This window comes from Schistocerca cancellata, chromosome 5, assembly GCF_023864275.1.
Source record: "Schistocerca cancellata isolate TAMUIC-IGC-003103 chromosome 5, iqSchCanc2.1, whole genome shotgun sequence".
NCBI classification, from domain to species: Eukaryota; Metazoa; Arthropoda; class Insecta; order Orthoptera; family Acrididae; genus Schistocerca; species Schistocerca cancellata.
In genome coordinates, this window is record NC_064630.1 from 433,582,674 (window position 1) to 433,603,510 (window position 20,837).

Below are 20,837 nucleotides of genomic sequence, written 5' to 3' on the forward strand. Positions count from 1 at the left end.
TACGAGACTGGAATAGAAGGGAGAACCGATAGAGGTACTCAAGGTACCCTCCGCCACACACCGTCAGGTGGCTTGCGGAGTATGGATGTAGATGTAGATGTAGATCTGACAATGGCTACCCATACAAGATAACATGCTGTGGCCCCCCCTTACCAAAAAGTTCTCAATCCAGTCCTAAATTTCACTTGACGCCCCACCAAATGGCAGTTCATCAAAGAAAATATGAACTTAGTCCATCATAGATTAAATAAGGCAGAATAGGCAATAGATCATAGTATTTTGTCTTCTGAACATTTAGCTACTTTCTTGGAAAACTTCCTACATGTTTTTAATCAAACTTTTCCCCTTACTGTACATCATAAAAAGTAGGAAATAAAGTAAAGTGGATTACTGAAGGAATAAAAATCTCTACTGCAAGGAAAAGAAGGCTACCTAGGGAACTAAAACATAACAGAAGTCCAGATTTTGTTACCTATGTAAAAAGTTACAAAAATATTTTTCAAAAAGGTTGTGAAGGTAGCAAAAGAACTGGCAGATAATAGATTTATTTTTGATAGTGAAAACAAAACAAAGGCATTATAGTTAGTGATCAAAGCTGAAGCAGGTGCCAAGCTAGAGGCCATGATATTTCTGAAATCAAAATAGAGGATAAAACTATTGTAAATCCTCCTCAAATTTCTGAGTTATTTAATGAATTCTTTATAAATGTAAACAAATCAAACATCATTGTAGAAGATTACATAGATAAGGTAAATTCTTCAACAGTGAGCAATTTGAAGGTGAACTCTGCAGTAAATTTACCAAAAAGATATAGAAAATGTGATACTATCACTAAAAAGTAAAACATCGGCAGGATGGGATGAGATACCAACAAAAGTGTTAAAAACACTCTCTAAAATAATTGCACAGCCACTGTCTACAATGCTTAACCAGTCCCTTCAAGAAAGTTATTTTCCAGACACACTGGAGTATGCCAGCTCCTCTCTGGACAGCTCACTGCATGCCACAGGATTTTTTTGCGACCTAACGAAGACCTTTGATAGTGTGAACTACTCCTTGCTACTCTGTAAACTGGAAAAGTATAGAATTAGGGTCACAGAATTAGAATGGTTTACGTCTTATCTAACTAATCAAACATAAAGAGTACTTATATCATCAGAGAGAGGAACGTATACTTACCAAAATGGAAAAACATTTCACATGGAGTACCCCAAGGCTGTATTTTGGGTCCCATTTTGTTTCTGATTCACATAAATGATCTACCACTTAACATTGAGTGTCTCAGTTTTATTTGCAGATTAAACATCTGTAAGCATTGAAAGTAATAGCACTGACCAAATTCCCCAAACTGTATTAAATACTTTAGAAAAATTAGACACCTGGTTTGATTTAAACAGGTTAAAATAATCATGGAAAAGACTCAGTTAATGCAAAATTAAATGATATTCAGGTCAGTCACAAAAACAGGGTTTGCAGGAAGCTACATCTGTGTGAAATTCCCAGGAATGCAACTGGATAAAAATCGATCATGGGGCTCACATATACAGTACCTCGCAAATAAAGTAAGTAGGATACTGAACAATGCTGCCAGTATGGGCATAAAAAGTAGTATATCACAGCTACTTTGAGTCAGTAATAAGGTGTGGAACTGTGTTTTGGGGTAACTCAAACCATATGTGTTGAATGTTAAAACTTTGGAAAACTGTCATTAGAAATATGCACAATATAGGGCGAAAAAAATCATGTTGCCCACTCCTAAAAAATCTATACATATTAAGTGTTCCTGCACTCTACATCTGTGAGCTGATTATCTTTTTGCACAGTAGCCGTGATATATTTGTAACAAATCATTTTCAACACGATTACAACACCAGAAATCAAAATAATTTTATGCTGCCCACCCACCATTTAAAACTTTATGCTCAAACTCCACATTATATGGGTATGAAAAGTTATTACAAAGTAAAAGGAAGAGAAGAGTCAGATGCTTTTCAGAAATCAAGAAATATTGCATCTGTCCGATCGCCTTGATCCAAAGCTCTCAGTATGTCATGTGAGAAAAGTGCAAGTTGATTTCCACATGATCAGTGTTTTCAGAGTCCACACTGGTTAGTATTGAGGAGGTCACTCTGTTCAAGAAAACCAATTATGTTTGAGCTCAGAATATGTTCTAATACATGTTATAAATGATCCAACATACAATAAGTTCAAGCAATCTAGAGTTTTAAACATTTAAAAATGAATAAATAAATGATGACTTAATTTATTTAGTGTGAAGAAACCACCCATGTGTAAGTTAACAGTTATCAGAAGTATATTGGGGCAAATATTTTAAAAAGGCGTGCTGATAGTTTTTGTAGATATTAACACACTAAATTTCAAACACTCAGATGACCTTGCTATGGCAAAAAATTGCAAAGTTACTCCTAATTGCTTGTTGACTGGGATTGTCTATCCACCTCATTTCCATATTTTGTTTATTTTTATATTATATATATTAATATTGTTTGTAGGTATTAATGATTCTATCAACAGTTACTTTATGTATACTAGGCAACTAATTTCAAACATTACAGGTTCATTTTCAAGCCTGGCCTACTGAGGCTGCACTGATGGTGCCTGATTGTAATAATAAAAAGAAAAGTAGCAGTATTTGCAGAATGAATGCCACAATCCACACATGCCTCTTACAAAGTCTAAATCAAATGTCAAAACTGAAAAAAGCTATATTTTGTGTTTCTACTCTGTCTTGTAGTAACACTCGTAAATAATTCTTGTCTGTTGTGGATGTATTAGCCACCAAAACTGTTAAAATTGAGGGAAGTTATAATGAATTAGCTGCAACCATTTTTTCCACAATGATATTTTAAAACGCCTGTCATCCCAAACTCAGATATTTACATCTATTTAAGTACCATGAAGTTTGTTTCTTTACAACTGCAGAAGATTGCAACAGAAGTTTTTAAAGCAGCTATTGTAAGAGTAGTAAGTAAATAAACAATGCTTATGATGTGTAATTAAATGTAAACGTCTGAAGATGGGGTGAACATGAAATGAGCGTACTTTCAAAAAGCTTGTTTTGAGGCGTAATTTGTTCACGTGGCTTGTTGAAAAAGGGGTGCCATTCATATCAGTGTGTTATCCAGTAAATTTTAATGACATGGGTATTAAAATTTTGACTTTATGCAGTAGGAATGCTGCTGTCACATCACATGATGAGGCAGCCCTGTTCAGGCTTCAGTGATTATGTGAATCAGAACTATAGGTCACCAAAGATTGCCCTAGAACACTCTCCTTACAGGTCTGATGTCTTCCCTTGTGACTCGCATAACATCAGTCCCATAAAACAATTTCTGATAAAGAAGCAACCCAGGAGTTTTTACACTGGAGCCATTCGCTCCGTTCCTATGTGCTGGGACCAGTGTATCAATGTCAAAGGCAGTTGGATGTATAGCTGTACTATTCCATATAAACTGTAATTATAATATTCTTATTAAAATTTCTTTGCATGTGTCTGTAATCTCCTGTTCATTTGGACACAGATAACAGTTGACACATGATCAGTGATGTTGCTGGGAGACTTTCCGTACCAAAGATTTAAAGATACACATAGAGTTATCTCTTAAAAGTAACCCCTTGAGTGTGAGCTCATAAGTTCAATCTTTAGTAAGGCTCATTTGACAGGAAAAATATTAGCTGCTAATGACTCACCACGTGCATCAGGATGGCAACAGAAAATGAATGTCTGGAAGGTGCAGAGATCAACCTTATGTAGAATGTGTGTATTACATTTCACAAAATGGACATTGTCAACAGTGAGGGAATGCTCAAAATTAACCATTAATGGACACCATGAACACCGAATGACAAATGGCAAGCCACACTGGTTTGCACCATCAAGATCAAACTCCTTGGCAGTTACAAACTGTGCAGGGCCTTCAGCTAGGCATCCACTTTTAAAGAATGCATATAGAATCATATAGGTGTAGTGTGGTGATGAGAACTGATGGAATGTGATGGCATGCCACTGAATGTGAAGCAGTCTGGTGTGGAACTTACCTTGTAGCCTTTAAGGTGTAGCTGCAGATAGTGCAATAATTTGTTTTAGAGGCATGGAAAAAACAAACATCCAGAGGCTGAATTTGTCCAGTGATCCCAGGTGGTGTGAACTGAAATGTGACACACTTTTCAGGAGTGATAGATTGGTCTAAGGGGGTATGATTTTTTATATGCTGGCCAGGAATCAAACAAAAGCAAGTTATTTTGACGAGCTATTGGCCAAAAGCAGTGTTCATAATGTAGTTATTGTTCTCTTACACCCATTTTCCCATGCTTGCTTGTTATGATGTAAATATTCCCTACTGTCCTTGCAAGATCATGCTCACGAGAAAGAGTAGTAGGGGTTAGAGCATCTCCAACTTTAATACCCAATAAATGACTTTCCAGCCAGTTTACCATACAGATCAAAAATTGGCATAATTGTGTATGAATGCATTAGGGCATTGATGTTAGTTGATCTTGGTACAGCTATCTTGGTACCTCTAGTTCACAGGGTTCCTTTCATATGCATTTCCTCTTCAAGTCCCAATTAGTCAGACCTGAAAACAAATCCCATACTAAATGATGGGATAAGTTTGTTTATATCATCTACAAATTTTTGGGCCAATTTCTCAGTTTACAGTGCATTATCAAGTTGACACTTTGAAATTTTGTTATCTTACTTCTTCCATGTGCAATTTGATTTGCATAACATAGTAGGGCACTATCACATACATCCTGAAATGCGCAAACACCAGTTTTTGTAACAAGTGCGCCTTGTCCTCTCTTGAATATCCATAGTTTTTCTTGTCTGCAACATGGTCATATTGCTGTGGACCTATTCAAAATCTGTTCATAATTGTTTTTCTTACTATGATGCAGATGATCTTTCATGTATGCAATTATGTTTAATACCCAGTCCTTGGACAGTGATTGCATTTGACTGGAGATGGGATTTGTAGCTCCCTGTCCAGCAATTATGATGAACTATGAGGCTCAACACCTGTTTCAGTATAATGTTCACTTGTTAAGCATGTATTGTCATCACAGTACTCCTCATGTAGATTGTCCGCAGAGATGAGCGTATACGACACCACATATTCCACTGACTCATCATGCAGAAATGCTAATATTTCACTGGCCACTTCTTTCTTACTCTGCAAAATTTCTTGGGTTTCCTTCTGACAAAATGTCAATTTCAACAACTGTTGTTGTAGGTATAATCTAATGCTTGCGTTGTTTGTCATTGTCATTGCTCTGCTTTGTATCAACATAGCTAGCACTGTTGTTCAGATACTTGCTGACTAAGCAGTTCAGCTACACTCTGCAGACTCATATCTTATCACCCAGCAAAGCAATTATTTAGCTAATTAATCCAATGGCACCCTTACAATAGTTTGTGGGAGGGGGGGGAGGGGGTGATTAGATTTGGGCCTTGGAGTATTTTTAATATTTTGGAAGATGAGTGATGATGTTTAAGTAACCAAAAAAAGCTCCAATTCTGACCCAGTTAAAAACCTGTGTAAAACCAATTTTTAGACAATTTTCTTGAAAGAAAAACACCTGAATACACTATATTTTTTCCGTTCCCTAAGAGGTTGGGGGGGAGGGGGGGGGGGGGGGGGGGAAGAGTGGCCCCTTGCCCTATGATATGGACACCCATGAATGAATCTAAATCCTGTGACTTAATGTAAATCCTGTAACTACAACACTAAGGTGAATTGTAGATATAATTTGTAGAAACAATGAAGGGAAATATTTTAAGGGTTGCTCATTTCTTCCTTCCTTTGGAGCTGTTCACAAATATTTCACTTGAGTGTGCCAACAGTTTCTATCTGGCAGTTAAGCTTACTCTCGTAGGATTTAGAATAATTATTTGTGTAATTGCTTTGTTGAGGGATAAGATTTTGTTACTTACTTTGAAGATGTAACACTGTGTTTGCATTTACTCTTCTTTATGGATAGCATTTGTTTTTGTTGATATAAGTCAAATTCATCATTTGATAATGCAGTTGTATTTAAGAACTTACTTTAAGAAAACAGTGAAACACATAGGTAATATTTTGCATATGATCATTAATAATATAATGAGAATTAATTTTTGGAATAGCAGTAACATAAATTGAATTTCAGAAATAGAATATTAAATGTTTTGTGCAGTTTTATGAGAAACTTTTTGCATTTAAATTTTTTTCAGTTAGAGCTGTTACCCTACAATACCACAGAAAAAAGATAAAATTCCTCCAACAATGCAGATCCGTTGGTACAAGAAACGCATTACTGCTGTTTCTATTGCAGCAATTGTGCTTTATTTTATCTTTCGTTCTCAAGAGCACAGTGCCATTTTCAAAATTATCATACGAGATACTAAACCAGCTGATGTCTGGGAGTATGTTGCTGATTTTAGTAACATGAAGAAGCTCAATCCTACAATGTAAGTACAATAAGGGCCTATACTACATTATTGTAATGCATAGTAGTTTAGAATTTTCTGTCTTCATTGCAGCAGTTTGCTTTGTTTGCTTGCTTGTTTCTTTACTTTACTGCAAAGTAACAGACTAATTCTTCTTTTTGGCAGACAGTGCATACTATTACTTGTGTGCATAAATGATATAGGTAGCCATACTCCAGGTGCAACCACTGTTGTTGTTGTTGTTGTTGTTGTTGTGGTCTTCAGTCCTGAGACTGGTTTCATGCAGCTCTCCATGCTACTCTATCCTGTGCAGGCTTCTTCATCTCTCAGTACCACATTGGGTGGATATTGGTGGAGAGGCCAGACTAACATATGGTTCTTGAAGAGGAGCAGCAGTCTTTTCAGTAGTTGCAGGGTAAACTATCTGTAGGTTTCACTGATCTGTCCAACATGGCTTTGCTGTATAGGTACTGTGAATAGTTGAAAGCAAGAGGGAATTACAGCTGTTAGATTTCCTGAGGACATGCAGTTCTTCTTTATTTTTTAAAATTAGGATCACATGTACTAACAAAAAATATTCTAGAGGCAAATAGTGTCCCATTTGGATCTTCTCACAGGGGCGACTTTGGACGTTGTTGCCACCAGAAAAACAAATCAGGTGTTATGTGGGTAAGAGCATGGAATTTGAGATTCCTAAGTAAGTAGGTTGGAGAATTAGGAAAGCGAAATCGATAGGCAGAGGTTACATAAAGGAAAATTAGTGAAGTATGGTGTCAGGATGAATAGGCTTTCTGGGCAGGGAGTACAAGGTTATCTACATAAAATCAAACAGGGGTAATGAAGGAATAGGGCTATAATGAATAAGAAAATAGGAATGTGGGTAAACTATTATTTACAGTATAGTCAACACATTATCATAGTCAAGATATCACAAAGCCAAGAGCCCACCATCATAGTACAATTTTATACGCCTACTAGCCCTGCAGATGATGAAGAGACTGAAAAAACCACGTTATATAATAAAAGAAATTACTCAGTTCATTGATGGAGATGAAATTTCAATTATAGCTGAGAGACTGGAATTCATTAGTAGGAAAAGGAAGAGAAAGAAAAATGCTAGGAGAAGATGGATGGGATAAAAGGAATGAAATAGAAAGCAGCCGTATAGAATTTTGCACAGACCAAAATTTAGTCATTGCAAACATTGGATTTAAGAATCACGAAAGAATTTTGTAACAAAAAAAGAGACCTGGGTACACTGGAAAGTTTCAGATTGACGTTACTGGTAAGACAAAGATACAGAAATAAGATTTTAAATTGCTAAACATTTGTAAGAGCAGAATTGAACTCTGGCCATTATTTATCAATTGCAAACTGCACATTTGGAAACTAAGAAGGTGGGACTGTCTAATTGAAAGAAACAGAGGATTTTGAGAGTCTCCAAGGGAGCATTGTGGCATTTGGTTGTAATTAATGTGCGGCAACTCACAGAGGTCCAGTGTGTGCTGTAATTGTTGTGTGGCTGACATTACAGAAAGGTAGGAAATTAATAAGATGGGAGCTATCTGATTGAAAGAAATAGAGACATTTGAGTCACAAAGGTAGCATTGTAGCAGGTGCTTATTATTAAAGTGCAGCTACTCACGGAGAAGTGAAACTTGGTAGATATTCTTATGCATTAATGTGGAACCGATTTACAATGGAAAAAAAATTAATTCCAGTTTTGGCCACCAGGTGAAAACCTGGCGCTGTAAATGCGAGAAAGACATATAGAAATGTTTCTATATATAATGGATTAGGTACAGGAGGGGTGGGCAGAAAAGGTCAAACAAGTGAGAAGTGCATAATGTTGATTTTATTTTTAACATCTGCTTACACAATTTGTTCAGGATGAGCACTGGACTCATTGAGGAGATGCTGCATCCATAAAATGACATGATCAACAGTTGCTTGCAGCAGTGCTGGTGGAATCTGAGTAATGTGTTCTTGTATACTGCCCTTCAGATCGGGTAGGAACCGAACATGTCCCTGATAAATCCCCAGAGCCAAAAGTCACATGGATTCAGATCAGGTGATCTTGCAGGCCATACATCTGGGAAACCTCTGGTCACAATACGTTTGTGAAAGTTTGCATTAAGCAGATCTTTTAATGATTGAGCAACATGAAGTGTTGTCCCATCTTGCATGGAAACAGTGGTTTCCACACATTTACTCTTATCCAAAACAGGAATCATATGATGGACAGGGAGGTCTCGATAACATGCTGATGCCATGGTACACCTGACAGGCCCTCTGAGTGTATTAACACACACACACACACACACACACACACACACACACACACACATCTGCAGTCTCAGATAACAGTGTTGTTTCAGTTATTTGAGACTGCAGACATGTGTGCAAGTTGTGTGTGTGTGTGTGTGTGTGTGTACTGCTGACAAATGCCTTAATGGCCGAAAGCTATAATTGTATGAATCTTTTTGCTGTGCCTATCGCGACTCAGCGTCTCTGCTAGATCAAGAATAAAGGTGCTTGTGAATCCACACCACACAGTCACATACAGAAAGTGCAACAGCTGTTTGTGCACAACACGGAATTTAATAGTATCGTAAATCCAGCAGTTCTGTGTATTCACTGTGGTGTAGTATGAATTGCTTCTCCTAGGTGTAACCATCACTGCTGACATTTATTGTAAACACCTGAGACACCTTGCATATGCAGTCCAAGAAGAATGACCAGGAAGACTGCATGAAGTGATGCTACTCTTTTATAACACCCACTCCCATTGTGCTAGAGAGATAAAAAAATCTATACAAGAGTTGGATTGGGAAATCATCCCACACACATCTCATTCACCTGATTTTGCACCCTCAGGTATTCTTCTTTTCCACACTCTATTGAATAACCTTCAATGGACTTCCTTTCCAGATGAAAATGCACTCCAAACATGGCTCAACAAGTTCTTCACATCAAAATCACATATTTTCAGCAGTTGCAGATTCAAAAAGATACCCCAGCAATTACAGATTGTTATAAATAGTGGAGGAGTAAATATTATTGATAACTAAAGTCTCTGTTATGTGCATCCGTTGTGTTTATTAAACTTATGAAAGAATGCTATCTTGGAATGCCTGACGCTAAGTCACATAGAAAGCGTCTTGGAACAACAGATCATCCCACAGCAGGCAGGTTTCCGACCAGGCAAATCGTGCTGCGGTCAAGTCCTGAACCTGACCCGACATATCGAGGATGGGTTTGAGAGGAAAGAGATCACGGGAGTGGCATTCATAGACCTTTCAGCTGCATATGATACGGTAAACAATTGGAGGCTCCTTAGGAAAGTATATAATGTAACAAGAGATTACCATTTAACATCACTGATAGGTACTTTCCTGCATAATAGGAGATTTTTCGTCTGTCTCTAGGGCAAGAAGAGCAGGTGGAGAAATCAGAGGAATGGCCTACCTCAGGGAAGTGTCCTCGCCCCAGCTCTGTATAATACATATACAAATGACCAACCAGTGCCAAACATCACGCGCCAATTTATGTATGCCGATGACACTGCAGTTGCAGCCCAAGGTCACAATTTTATGGATGTAGAAGAGAAATTAACCAGTACCTTGGAAGCTCTCTCCCAGTATTATGAGGCAAACCACCTAAGGCCGAACCCTTCCAAGACGCAGGTCTGTGCATTCCATTTAAAGAACAGGGAGGCAAATCGTGAATTAAATGTAATATGGAGAGGTGAACGTCTCGAGCATTGTAAAATGCCAAAATATCTTGGTGTCATGTTGGATCGCACACTGACCTGTAAACATCATTGTAATGCCACAAGGGAAAAAGTCTCAACTAGAAACAACATCATCAGGAAACTAACCAGCGGATCCTGGGGTGCAAACCCAAAAGTCCTGAGAACTTCAGCCCTTGCGCTCAGTGTGTCAGCCGCGGAATACGCCGCTCCAGTATGGTCTGCATCGACACACGCGAGAAAAGTTGATGTCGGGGTGAATGAAATGGCACGGATTGTTACCGGATGCTTGAGGCCAACCCGAGTGCACAAGATGTACTTAATCATGGGGATCGCACCGCCCAACATACGACGTGACATCGCTGCCGAAGCCATAAAATCCAAGCAAGAAAAGAACATGCGTCACCCTTTATATGGACACCAGCCTGCTGACCGACAGCTTTGTTTGAGGAAGAGTTTCCTGTCATGTACCGAGCCCTGGAAGGGTCGGCTGCAGAGAATCATTTGAAAAAGTGGGAAATCGACCTGAGAAACCCTCATAAAGAAGTAAAAGAAGAACTGGCACCTGGTGGGGACCTATCATACACAGTCTGGAGAACCCTAAACCATATGAGGGTAGAAGTGCCAAAGTGCAAGACAAACCAGCAGCAATGGGGTTTCCTAAAAGAGAATGAGAACACTCTCTGTCTGTGTGGTTCTGTCCAGGAACCTCAACACCTGCTTATCTGTCCATATTTAGACCAGCCCTGCACAATGAATGACTTATGGGAGGCAAATGACAAGGCCATATTGGCTGCTGATTTTTGGAAGTCTGAAGTCTAGTTCCGGACACGGAAAGTAAGTAAGTATGCAACAACTCAACAGTAAAGAAGTTTTACAGTCTCGGTACAAAATAATTGACATTGGCAGAACTATAAAGGATGTAAAATGCAGACTTCCAGTTACAGGTCGAGCTTTTATGAAGAGAGAGAACTTTAACATCTGACATTTAATTGTTATGAAGTTGTTTCTGAAAGTATCTGTCTGTAGTGTTGCTTCACACAGAAGTGAAATATGAAAGAAACAGAACAGGAAAGAAGAGAATATAAGCATTTGATATGTGGTGCTATAGAATAATGTTTGAAGATAATTATTAAAGTGGTACTGAATCATATTGGGAGAAATATAAATGTATGGCACAACTGGACTGAAGAAGGAATAGGTTGATAGAACACATCCTAAGGCTTCAAGGAATAGTCAGTTTGGTTGTGGAGGGAAGTGTAGTGGGTAAAAATGGTAGAGGGAGAACAAGATCTGCCTACATCATGCAGATTCAGGTGGATGTTGGTTGCCATAGTTATGAACTATTGAAGAGGTTTGCATGGTGTAGCCTAGTCTACTTGCATACTCCACAAACCACTGTGAAGTGTGTGGCGAGGGTCCATTCTATTGTACCTGTTATTAGGGTTTTCCCTGTTCCATTTATGTGTGAAGCTTGGGAAGAATGATTGTTTAAATGCTTCCACATGTGTTGTAATGAATGTAATCTTGCTCTTGTAATACCTGTTGGAGCAATATGTATTCCTGGAGTCATCGTTTAAAGCTGGTTCTTGAACCTTCACAAGTAGGCTATTTTGGTATGCTTTACATCTGTGTTTAAGAATCTGCCTGTCCAGTTATTTCAATATTTCTGTGACACTTTCCAATGGGTCACACAAACCTGTGACCATTTGTGATGCCCTTCTCTGTACGTTCAGTATCCCCAGTCAGTCCTATTTGATAACACTTGTCTGCAAAGTTATTAATACAGAACATGACTGAAAAGGTGTCAACACACTTCCCTTGGGCACCAAAAAGTTACTTCTACACCTGCTGATGACTCTCCAAGCAGGATAACTTGCTGTTTCCTCCCTACCAAAAAAGTCCTCAATCCAGTCACAAATTTCACGTGATATCCCATATGATCATATTTTTGACAATAAATGTAGATGTGGTATTGAGTCAAATGCTCTTTGGATATCAAGAAACACTGTATCTATCTGACTGCCTTGATCCAAATCTTTCAGCAGTCATATGAGAAAAGTGGAGTTTGGTTTTGCATGATCAGTGTTTTTGGACTACGTGATCATTAGCATAGAGGATATCACTCTTCATTAAGTTTGAGCTCAGAATGTGATCTAAGATTCAGCAACAAATCAATGTTAAGAATATTGGACAGAAATTTTGTGAATCACTCTACTACTTTTCCTGTAAATGGATATGATCTGTGTTTTCTTCCAACTGCTGGGCACTGTTTTTTGTTCAAAGGCTTTACAGTAGGCTACAGTTGAAAGAGGGACTGACTCAGCTGCAAATGCAGTATGGAATATGACAGGGATTTTATTGGACCATGGAGCTATGTTCAGCATTAACAATTTGAGTTGTGTCCCAACACTGCTGACACTAACATTTATTTCGCTCAACTTTTCAGTCTCTGTATGTCCATCTCTTTAGAGATGGTTGTGGAACTCGGCTGTTTGATAGAGGATGTCAAATTAAACACCTTTCAGCTGTCAAATTTCCAACCTTATTTTATTTGGCAACCAGTTTCATCGTTTTACCACTCCAGCTGACTGATGTGTAGGAAGAATATATCTGGATTATGCTCAAAACAGGGGCCAGTAACACTGATGTTAGTAGATATTTGCTACAGTGATTACTTGAACCATCACCTGCTGACCTGCAGGTAGAAGAGATCACTGTAGGGGTCTGAAGATGGAGTATTAAAATGCTGAAACTGGTTGCCAAATAAAATAAGGTTGGAAATTTGACAGCTGATAGGTGTTTAATTTGACATCCTCAACTTTTCAGTGGTGTGAGGATTAAAATTGTGCAATTGTGTTTTCCTTTGTAAAGAAACATTGAAAATGGAGTTTCATGTCTCAGTTTTTGCTTTGATGGTCTCAGTTTCAGTTCCTGTCTCATCTCCAAGTGACTAGGCACTTTGATGCCTCTTTAACCTTTATATTTGGTCAGGATTTCTTTGGATTTTGTGAAAAATCATGTGACAGTATCCTCTTAGTAGTCATTGAAGGCTTCAGTTGTTGCTCCCTTGACAGCCGAAAGTGTTTCATTCAGCTTTTCTCTATTTATAACCCTACGCTTTGTTTTTCACTTACTAGGCAGTAATCTCTGGATCTTTAGAAGTTCCTTTACAGTGACTGTATACCATGGAGGGTCCCTTCCATTACAAACTGTTCTACTGGGTACATATCTACGCAGTGCATGGTCAACTATTCTTAGGGTTTGGAGAGTTACATCAAACCAGTCTTCAGACTAATGTGTTACATATACATGTAATAGCCCCCCCCCCCTCCCCCCAGCACTGTCTGCTCTTGCTGAAATGAGCACTGACATTATAGTGTTCTGTCCTGACCTCCTTCTCATGCTTGTAGGCTTAATTAACCTTGGCCTGTAGCCTAATCACTGTGACTGTGATAAAGCTACTAATAGATATGAAGACAGGTGGGGAGATTACAAAGCTACATAAATAAGAATCATAGATATACTCAAAGAAACATATATACTGAATAAAAACCTCTGAGACAGTTACAAGAAGCTCTATTAATTGATGTAATAGTGCTGAAATCAGTGGCAAAGATTGGTTAAACTCTTCTACTTGTAAAGGTTATTCAAATGTGTGTCATGGCTTGGAAAGTAGGAGAAAATCACACACAATAATTGCTGAATTACATGCAAAAATGAAGGCAAGCAAGAGAGTGATCCTGTCAAATAAAGCTACAGGGGCTATAGGCATTTTAGTGTTACCAGAATCTGAAGGTCAGTTACAGTCACACTTTTGAGTTTTCTTCATAATATATGTCTCTCAGGTCTGCCACTGGACCATTTTTTACATACCCCACAATATTTCTTCAAGTAAATAGCTTGACGTTGTCAGGTGGCAGCTGCTTGTTAATACTGGCAAGTGACAACTCCCATTGTTTGTACTGCTTTGGTCTTTTAGGAGGCCAGGATTAAAGACCAGCATGTGTGGTCACCCTGCTTGCAGACAGATGACTGTAGCATGTTGAGGGGCCCCTACTAGGAACTAAGCTGTGGCCTTATGTGCATACACCAGGTTACTGTTACTGCTGATGAGTTTTACTGTGACTGGGAGCCATACAGAAATTGTTAGCTAGATGGACCCTCCATGTCACTTGGCACGTGTGCAGAAGGCCACTGCATGCCTCCTGGTAGGATGCTCTGAACGTGCTACCGTCATCCATCTGCATGCAAGTTGTCCATGATGCATGTCTTTAGACCAAATGACGCCTCCTAACAGAGCGTAACAGTGCTGACACCAAGACTTACTACTTGCCAGCAGTGATAAGATGATGTTGAGCAGTTGTTTCAAGAACACATTGTGCTGTACACAAAATGTGATCCAGTGGCAGACCTAACAGTAATTTATTGGAAATATCTGTTGGGAGAGCCTGAAGAATCATATCATGGTAATGTAAATCTAGTCACCACAGTGAATGAGAAACAAGGCTCTTAGATAGTTTGCTCATCAAAAACCAGTAACTTTCCCTAATCTTCTGAGTCATCAGTGAGCAGCTATAGTGCTACAACATGGTGCCAGGCTGCTGATCCTTGTTGTGTGGAGGCTGACTTAACCTATTGTGGAAATGTATGTTGACTTCTTCAAGAAGTGAGCAAGTGAGACCCAGTGAATTCTTATCTGCCACCTTATCTGAATTGTTAAATATGTACTTGAACCATTGCCATAATTGTAAGCAATAAACAGCTGTTTGTGCTTTTATTTCCAGGAATTATTTTCTCCTCTTATTATATGCCTTACTGCTGTATCTCAAACACTACAAAAACTCATAATTTGAAACATTCAGCTTCTAAACTGTATAGCTATGATTTCATTGTTGACTGTGGGTATACTTTAAGCGTCTTTAGAAGGTTAAAGTATATTAACAGTCAACATTGAAGTCATATCATTTCTTATCTGTTCTCACACAGTAATGCAGAGAGTGTTCAGGTCTATCAGTATGTATTCTGTGTACATAAATGTTGGCTGTTATCATACGTCAGTGACCTAAGAACACTTCAAAAGCTAATGCAAGCATTTCATTGACAAAATCTGGGTTGTCGCACATTGCTTTGCCCAAATTTAGAGAAAGCACATGTGTATGTTTTAGAGAATATATTTGCTTTGTGGTTGTGAGTTTTATTTCATATTGTAATAACCATGCCAAAAGTTTTTAGCACACCCCATTTTATCCTTGTTACTCACTATTATGCAGTGATCATACTTTTGATCAATGAAGAGTGGCTTGAAATATAATGCCATAATGTGTGAACTGAAAAAGTAAGTCAGGTTTTTGATATTTTCATCTCAAAAGTCTGCTATTCTCAACAATGACAAACAAGGCTGATGTTGATTCACGGACATAAAAACTGTTGTAAGTCACTCTAAGGAAAAAAGAGGTTACAACCATCTGTAACTGATTGTTACTTGACATTTCCCTAGGAATGTCCTTTAACAGCTTTTGAAGTGTGGTTCCAAAGAAACGAATCGTGCTAAAATTTTAAAGAGAAGTTTTTGGAAAAATTATATTAGTGCCTAGTTAATGAGTGTAATCATGGATTCAGCTGAAAACTTTTGGCATGTTAATTGTATCATTGTTCAATACTTTAAAAAAATCTGAAACTGACAAAATAAATTTGTGTGTTTCTTGAAATTAAAGTGTAGACTTCAGCATTTTGACAGAGAGTGGTAACTATGATCACTGGAAATATTCTGCTGAATATAAAGAATTTCTGCCACATGCACCATTTATCCACCACTCCACTCATGCTGACTTTGAAGTACGACAAGATGGAGAGTCTTACATAATCAACTCAAATCATAGCACATGCTTTTTTAAGGGCGTGGCTTGCTGTGAGTATCTTGCTTTATTTCATTTACTAACATTCTTCTACATTGTTTTTATTTACATTAATATGTAAATGCATTTAAAAAGTTAATAGTTTTTTTCCTTTTCATACAGTTCCTGCAACATCTGAATTCATGTTTTCCAAATTAGGGTCAAATACTCTCTGTGTTGAGCGGGTGACTTATAAGTGCCCATTTTTGTTTGCAAGAATGTGTCAAAAAGATGTGGATTACCAGAGAAGTTCAGTAATGCGAAATTTGGAGAAACAATTCACAGTTAAGAAAAAAGTTAAGAAGAGCTAGAGAAAACAGATGTCTTAACAATTATCCTGGAAACCGTATGGTTACGTAGCTGAACAACACTGAGTAGTTTGTGCTGCCCTACTTACCTTTATAATTTTTTATGTCAGCTATGATGTATGACTGAGAAAGTCAGTTGAACAGAAGACAAAAGTGCTTTGGAAAACATAATTTTAATAAAAAAAAATTATCATAGAATTATTGTGTTAGAGACTTTTCAGTATTTCATGTTAGTGAGTGTCACTAATATTTTTATATAAATTTTTGTATTTGTGCATAAAATTTGTATTTATATTATGCATTTTTAGTATTAATGTTTGCAGCATAATTAAATGGTTTACTGTATTTGTCTCTGTTTTTTTATCTGTGTATGTAAATACCTGTGGATTTTAAACCTTAGTTAAATGCAATCCGTGTAAATAGTTAAGCCTATTTGTCCAATATTATAATAAATGAACATAGTTTATGGTTTCATATTGCAGATAAAGTCACACATGGGGAAAGAGTTGTGAATATAGTATTTTTCTAACTTGCTGTGCTTCGGACAACTAGGTAAATGAGTGAAGATTTTTATCGGTCAGTACTCCACTTCACTGAATAATGGATAGGGATGAGAGTTTTCTCCTTTTAGTATTACAGCAATATTGTCAATTTTGGATCATTACTGATTACAGCAAAATCATTATTAGGTAGTAAATGTTTTGCGAGGCTGTCATCAGTGTGCTGGCCTCTCTAAGTGATTGTCAAGAAGAGTTAGCCACCACACATTATCCATATTACTCATCGATAAGCACAACATTTTTCCTCAGTGAAGTTTTGCCACAGAATGTTAGTCATAAGACTCCAATAAATTAAAGTACATAGAAGAAGTGAACTTTGTAACAATTGTATTTCAGATGCCCACTGCCAAATGCAATACAAAAGTTGCTGAACTTCAATTATAAGTAAATTTGTGACATGGGCAGAAGTCTTATTACTGTGAATAGCTCTGAATAATAGATGACTTTTTCCATGAAGCCATACTGTAAGTCAGAAAAACATATTTTGATTTTGTTATGTATCCTGATAGTACTTGGAATGAACACCATTTTTGTTAAAACTAGATGTCCGTCTTGTCATTGTACTGATCACCATAATCCTTTACCAAGGCAATGAATAAATTAAAATTCAATGGACTGAAATGTTAGTGCTTGCAGTATTGAACTGATAATAATCTTTCTTCCCATTGCTTATATGGCTTTCACTGCTGCTTTGTCCAGTGATTAAAGAGTGGCTGCATGCATTCAATGTTTAGAAATGTAAAATAAAGCTTTAAAAAACAGCTTGAGAAAATATGTTTGTAAACTACATTTTTAAGTCATTTTTGTTATGTGTATCCCATGCTCAATGTTGGACTAGTTGAATATGGAAAACCTAAATCATCTTCAAGTTGGCTTGTAGAACTGATTCTTAACATCCTAGGATTGAGCCTAGACCATCATTGCCTCCTCAATTTGATGTATGCGACCATGCCAACTCAGCTGCCTTATTTGTAACTATGTGATTGCATACTGCACTGTGTTTCACTCTGTTGAGATTGAGAAAGTGCCAACTTCTTTTTGACAGTACAATTTCACTCTTTGTTTTCCCATTTCTAATGCGCGAATTGGTATTTTATATTTCTGACTGTCACATATGTGTAAAGCATAGACGGTATGGTCATTTATTTTCAGGTTTTACTACGATTCCTTTGACATATAAAATTCAGTGTACTCTCAACAAGCTGTCACAGGTCTTGTTTGACTATGGACAAAAGATAAACTGCTGTTGTGCAGTAGGGGAGGGAAATCTTTGTAGAATGTTTGGATGGATATCAGCCAGGCGTATTATAGTCATGTTTATGGATTGGGAGTGAGACATCTCAGCACCTGATGCCGGACTCTGATTAGGGAGATGACCCAGTCCTTTTCTGCAGCTTGATAAGGACTGTATGAGCAAGTGCCAGAAGAGAAATTGAGGACTATTTTGGCAATATTATGTAAAGGATTCTCATCCTCGTTGACTGCAGGCAACACAAAAGCTGCCACTGCTCTAAGGAACTAGAATAATTTCCTCTGTGCAGGGTGACAACCCAATAAACTACAATTATGTAATCTCAACTAAATCTACAGCAATTATCTTCTTACAGTTTCTAGAATCACAAACATTTGTTTTTAGAAATGCATCATAATTCTGAAATGAGTGAGAAGTGTATCTTCTGATTCCAAGAATGGGGCAACTGCCATGGACTTCACAGAGTATGGATGTCAATGTAACTGTGGGTATAACAGCATCAGTGATGTGTGGCAGTGGACATAAGAGATTCTTTGTCTGTTGTGTGCAATACTCTTGAATATTCTTGAAAAAATACTTTTTATTTCTTAAGTCATGCATCCCAGTTTCATTTTTTGAGGCAGCTTATGAGGGATGTTATCTTCTGCACAGACACGTGAGTGATAATTTAAAAAAAAAAATCCTACATACTGCTGATGCATTAAGTACTGAAGTACATCATATATTATGTTTACAGTGTCTTCTGCACCACCTTTTCTACTACTTTCATCAAATTGGAATTGAGACACGAGAAGAAGTAATCGTTATAAACTGCCTGAATATCATCAAGAACATCAAAATCACTAGGGAAAAGGTTAGAAATCTTCAAAACAAGATGTTCTTGTTCCACTGCTTGAGTTACACAGCTCAGAAACCTATGTTGTAAACTGAAGCTTCTTTCACCCCATTGTATCTTAATAGCCTACTGATTTGCTACTGTGCTATGCATCCATATATTTAACATACAGAATATTACCAGTGGTATTTTGATACTTGCATTAAATTGCAAAAAGACAACATTGGAAAAGTGTTTAGTATAGCATACATGAAATCTCTTATGTGAATATAACATAGCAAGTTTTGTGGTATGGTTTTGTTTGCAAAAAGAACCTGCTTTCACCATAAAACATCATCAGATGAGCTGAAATGTGAAAATCAGAATTTTTCACTCACAGTGCATGTTCTGCTTGTCATGTACAATCTTGCTGACATCTGAAGGTATGGAGACAGTCACATACGATGATTTATTAAAGTTTGCATTAGTTACATTACATTACATTCAGTATCATGCAGCACATGGTACAAAAAACACCCAGTGGTAATATTATAAGTCTATGATGCTACACTTTATATAAAGTAGCATTAAACATATTTTATAGCAGTAGTTATCTCTGTGCTGTATCTAAGTTTCCTCAGCTTTGGCCACTTTGTACCACAGTAAGCAGGCTATCAGTCTGACAACATGCAGCTTCTATTGCAAGATGCTATAACCATATACTATCTATTACATTATTTTACTGAATAACCCATCATTTATTTACTGTATTACACAACAGTGAAATACAAATGACATAGCATTAGAATCTGTTGCAGTCACAACTATGTTATCAATAGGAGTTGATACATGTGGCACCAGATATCACTGGCTGCCATATCATCTCTGTCTCTGGCATGCACAGGGTTCCTGTTGATGGTCATGGCATTCTTGTACCTCCATCACCTAATGTTGTACAATCAATGGATGAAATGTAGGCAGCACACAATTTACTGAAGGCATCACTTGTTTTATCTCATTTTCACATTTAGTAAATTCATAAAGGCCTTTGTTGGCTCTGATTTTGTTACATTACTAAGTGTACTGTAGCTAATTATCTTTCTCTGTGACTATGTGATCTAGAATTCCTTTAGGAGGAAAACATCTACAGTACTCTACAGGTCTCTTCCTAACAACAGTGCTGCAGACTGTAAGAAAGTGCACCATTGCCCAATCTAACTATATTGTATATCACAAAAAATATCAGCCTTTCCATACCATTTATGAGAAGTTTTCCATGCATATACAATGTGTCTAAATAGGTGCCCTTAATTCCCTGCTTGTTTAAATGCTGACTGACTAGTATTCCCACTTCTTCAGCCAAAAGATTGTTGAATTAACACATGCAATGGATATAGCTCCAATATTACTAATGGTGTGCCAATTGGAGTGGTTCCAATGCCCCAATACTTCAAAGAATAACATTTCTTTGGAATCTGTGTGTTACACTAAAGGTGTCACATTATCACCACTGGTAGGTAGATGGAGTAAATTTCATGCACAGATGGCTAGATGTATTATGTGAAGTGCTACATTATTTATAAATGACAAATACACCTGTTGCATTATGTGCACAGAATTTTTAAACATGAATGATATGAGGACAGTATCCTCTTAAAAGGAGCAATGCATTGGTGCACTTAATGAATAATCACCTGAAAATGACATTGGAAGCCAAAATTGTTATCATTCTGACTAACTTTAATACAATGATTATGTTAACCCAGAATACTGTTTAATTCTTTTGGGTATTATCAACATGGAT

General features: G+C 37.4%; 1 protein-coding gene across 1 annotated transcript in view; it reads left to right on the plus strand.

The window, feature by feature from the left end:
- The window catches only part of LOC126188136 (uncharacterized), a 56,454-nt gene extending 38,726 nt beyond the window's left edge, over positions 1-17,728 (plus strand). The window contains exons 2-4 of the mRNA XM_049929627.1: positions 6,236-6,472; positions 15,920-16,113; positions 16,223-17,728. Coding sequence (XP_049785584.1) covers positions 6,288-6,472; positions 15,920-16,113; positions 16,223-16,410 — 567 coding nt within the window. The 5' untranslated portion in view covers positions 6,236-6,287 and the 3' untranslated portion in view covers positions 16,411-17,728. The remainder of the gene's footprint in view (positions 1-6,235; positions 6,473-15,919; positions 16,114-16,222) is intronic.
- Positions 17,729-20,837: the final 3,109 nt, after the last annotated feature.